Below are 4161 nucleotides of genomic sequence, written 5' to 3'. Positions count from 1 at the left end.
TATGCAGATATACATAAGTTACTTTTTACTTAAAGTAAGGTATACATTTAAGTTTTGTGTACTCTATCCTTATTCATCTTCAAATAATATATAATGATACACTGAGGCCATAGAAACAATTCAACATTAATTCCTGCCACTTGAAACAATGTCTAGACATCTAATCAAGTTTTGGACAGCTAAGCAAGAATGTTACCTCTGTCTCTTTCCTTCTACTGAATGACTTATTCTGTTTAAATACACCGATATGTGTTTATATTGTATAAAAGATTTTCAGGAATTTAGTATTTAAATCTTGATATTAGTAGGATTGTTATTTTTTATTGACATATTGTTTTCTATAAGGATATAGTTAACATTGCTTTGGCGTGTAATGGATCACAACGTTCACAATCTTTTTTCTTTCTTTTTTTATATATTTCCTTTTTTCCTTTTTCCTTAGAAAGACCTCTTTAGTGTTTTATTAAGATAAGACAATGAATTTAATAATTATCATCAAGGTATTTGAACGAAAAATATGTATACGGGGTTTGTAAAATAATTTTCACATATATTTGTTATAATCACAATGCGCATTGTATAAAACATAAAATGAGAATATTTGGGTATATCAAAGCCGAATGTTAAGCCAAAAATCTGACCTTAATTTTTTTCATTTAAAAAATCCTGGATAAAGCGAAGAGCAAGAGGGAAGATGAAGAGGATAGATAAATATATATGTATAAGATAACATATATGGAAAAAAAATCTAATTTCAACATTTACATCTTAAAAATCAGATTCTTCTGGATGGGAAGAATAAGAATAAGAAGAGTTAGAGAGGAGAGGAAGAGCAATAGGGAGAAAAAAGAAGGCGAAGAAAAGGGAGAAACAAGAGCGAAGAGGAAGCGAGAGAAGAGAGAAGGAAGAAGGGAAAGGAAGAGGTAGAAAAAAGGAAGAAACCAAGGAAAAGGAGGAAAAGAAAGAAGGAAGAGACAGGGCGAATAAAAGGGAGAAGAAAGAAAAAGAAGGGAGAAGAACGAGGAAAAGGGAGAAAACAGAAGGAAGAATAGGAAGAAACAAAACGAGAGAAAAGGGAATGTAAAGAGGAAATTAGAAGAAAGAAAATCAAGAGGGAAGAGAGAGACTAAAGCAAGAAGGAAGAAGGGGGAAGAAGCAAGTTGAGAGGAGAAAAAAAAGAGTGAGAGGAAAGAAAACGGGAGAAGAAAGACGAAACAAAAGAGAGAAAGAGAAACGAAAACCAAAAAAGAGAAATAAACAAGAACCAAAAGAGAGAGAGAGAGAGAAACAAGAACAAAAAGTGAGAAACCGGAACCAAAGAGAAAGAATCAAGAACCAAAAAGAGAAACAGGACACAGAAGAGAGAGAGAGAAACAAGAACCAAGAGAGAGAGAGAGAGAGAGAGAGAGAAACAAGAACCAAGAGAGAGAGAGAGAGAGAGAAACAAGAACCAAGAGAGAGAGAGAAACAAGAACCAAGAGAGAGAGAGAAACAAGAACCAAGAGAGAGAGAGAGAGAGAGAGAGAGAGAGAGGAACAAAAAACAAAAAAAAGAGAAAGAAGAGAGAAACAAGAACCAAAAAAGAGAAAGAAATAAGAACGCAAAGAGAGAAAGAGAGAAACAAGAAAAAAAGAGAAAGAAACAAAAACCAAAGAAAGAGAAATAAACAAGAACCAAAAGAGAGAAAGAAAAAAAAGAGAGAGAAAGAAACAAGAACAAAAACAAAGAAACAAGAACCAAAAAAGCGAGAAACAAAAACCAAAAGAGAGAAACAAGAGAAACGAAGAAGGAGGAAGGAGGAGGGAAGCGCAGGGGCGGAAACGTGAGGCAGCGCGCCCGTTGAGGATGAAGGGAGACGAGCTAGTCTTCTGGTGGGCGGTGCTCGCCGTCGTGTCCAGCCTGGCGTGGTTCATAGGCGGTGGGGCCAGAGTTTTTGCTTGGTGTTCTCTCTGTATCTCTTTTGTTTGTTTCTTAGTATTTACATTTTATTTCCTGGTTGATTATTTATGTGGTTCTATTATTTCTCATTTTTCTACATTTTTTTCTTTTTTTTTCTGTATGTCCTCAGTCTGTCGTGTTTTATAGGCGGTGGGGCCCGAGTTGTTATTGCTTGGTGTTCTCTTTGTATTTTTTTGTTTGTTTCTCAGTATTTCTATTTTATTTCCTGATTGATTATTTGTGCAGTTCTCTTATGTCTCATTTTCTACGGTTTTTCTTTTTTTTCTGCATGTCCTCAGTCTGGCGTGATTTATAGGCGGTGTGACCCCAAATTGTTGCTTGGATTTCTTTGTATCTTTTTTGATTGTTTCTTAGTATTTTTATATTATATCCTGGTTGATTATTTATGTGGTTCTCTTATTTCTCATTTTTCGTTTTTTTTTCTTTTATTTCTGTATGTCCTCAGTCTGGCGTAATATATAGGTGGTGGGGCCCCAGTTATTGCTTGGCTTTCTCTTTGTATCTTTTTATATTTGATGCTTAGTATTTTTATTTTATTTCCTGGTTGATTATTTGTGTGGTTCTTTTATGTGTCATATTTCTACGGATTTGCTTTTGTTTTTTCCTCTTTTTACTGTATGTCCTCAGTCTGGCGTGATTTATAGGCGGTGGGGCCCGAGTTACTGCTTGGTATTCTCTTTGTAATTTTTTAATGTTTGTTTCTTAGTATTTTTATTTTAGTTCCTGGTTGATTATTTGTGTGGTTCTTTTATGTCTCATTTTTCTACGGTTTTTCTTCTGTATGTCTTCAGTCTGGCGTGATTTATAGGCGGTGGGGCCAAAGTTTTTGCTTGTTCTCTTAGTATCATTCTTGTTTTATGTTTGATTTTTGTTTGATTCTCTAATTTCTCATTTTTCTGTGTTTTTTCTGATTTTATTTGTTTCTCTTATTTCTCATTTTTGTGTTTTTTATTTTTATTTGTTTCTCTTATTTCTCATTTTTCTGTGTTTTTTATTTCCTGTTTGGTTTTTATGTTTCTCTTATTACTATTTTTTTGTATGTCCTCAGCCTGGCGTGGTTCATAGGCGGTGGGGCCGAGTTGTTGCTTGGTGTTCTCTTTGTATCTCTTTTGTTTGTTTCTTAGTATTTTTATTTTATTTCCTGATTAATTATTTGTGTGATTCTATTCTTATTTCTCAATTTACTGTGTTTTTTTCTGATTTTTGTATCTTTTTATTTCATGTTTGATTTTTATTTGGTTTACTTATTTCTCTTTTTTTCTTCCATATTTGATTTTTATTTGTTTTTTTTGTTTTTCTTTTTTCTGTGTGATTTTTCTTTTTTATTCTTTATTTTTTTATGTTTGATTTTTTATTTGTTTATTTTATTTCTCTTTTTTTTGTGTTTTTTTATTTTATGTTTGATTTTTATTTTTCTCTTATTTATCATTTTTCTGTGTTTTTTTTCTTATTTTTTCTTTTACTTGTATTTGTTTCTTTATATTCCATGTTTTTTCTTTCTTATTGAACTTTTTTTTGTATTTGTTACTTACTGCTGACTTTTTTGTTTGTTTAATGTTCCCTCTATTTTTTTAAATGTGTTTTTGTATTTGTTACTTGCTATTCTTGTTTCGATTTTCTTCTTGTTTTTAACTATTTTATAGCTGTTGCTTTGCTATTATTTTTATTTTATTTTTATTTTTTGCTTTCCATTTTTCTGTTGGCTTGATGTATGTTTAATTACATATTTTATTAAACTTTCACCAACCACTACAATTTTTACATTTCTATTAATCTTCACCAACCACGACAATTTTCACATTTGTATTAATCTCCACCAATCACTACAATTTTTCTAACATTTATATTAATTTTCACCAATCACTACAATTTTTACAACATTTCTATTAATCATCAGCAACCACTACAATTTTTACATTTCTATTAATCATCACCAATCACTACATTTTTTACATTTCTATTAAACTTCACCAACCACTGCAATTTCTACAACATTTCTATTAATATTCACCAGTCACTACAATTTTTACAACATACATATTAATCTTCACCAATCACTACAACTCTTTACAACATTTCTCTTTACTATTCTTCACCAATCACTACAACTTTTACATTTCTATAAAACTCCTTTACCCATAACTCCACAACCTTTACTGACACCCGCGACCCGTCCCTCAGAATTTTGTCTCCCGCTGGTTT

At 31.7% G+C, this 4161-nt stretch overlaps 1 protein-coding gene across 3 annotated transcripts in view; it reads left to right on the top strand.

Moving 5' to 3' along the window:
- The first annotated feature begins 1505 nt into the window (after positions 1–1505).
- The window catches only part of LOC113823693 (stimulator of interferon genes protein-like), a 12209-nt gene continuing 9553 nt past the window's right edge, over positions 1506–4161 (top strand). Inside the window, exons 1-2 of one of the 3 annotated variants that reach the window (XM_070141116.1) lie at positions 1506–1918; positions 4141–4161. The exon at positions 4141–4161 is cut by the window's right edge and continues 140 nt beyond it. In XM_070141116.1, coding sequence (XP_069997217.1) covers positions 1846–1918; positions 4141–4161 — 94 coding nt within the window. In that variant the 5' untranslated portion in view covers positions 1506–1845. The remainder of the gene's footprint in view (positions 1919–4140) is intronic. The other 2 variants (XM_070141117.1, XM_070141115.1) reach the window with 2 other exon arrangements.

The sequence above is a fragment of the Penaeus vannamei genome, chromosome 27, assembly GCF_042767895.1.
Source record: "Penaeus vannamei isolate JL-2024 chromosome 27, ASM4276789v1, whole genome shotgun sequence".
Lineage (NCBI taxonomy): Eukaryota > Metazoa > Arthropoda > Malacostraca > Decapoda > Penaeidae > Penaeus > Penaeus vannamei.
This window is presented reverse-complemented; position numbering and strand designations above follow the sequence as displayed.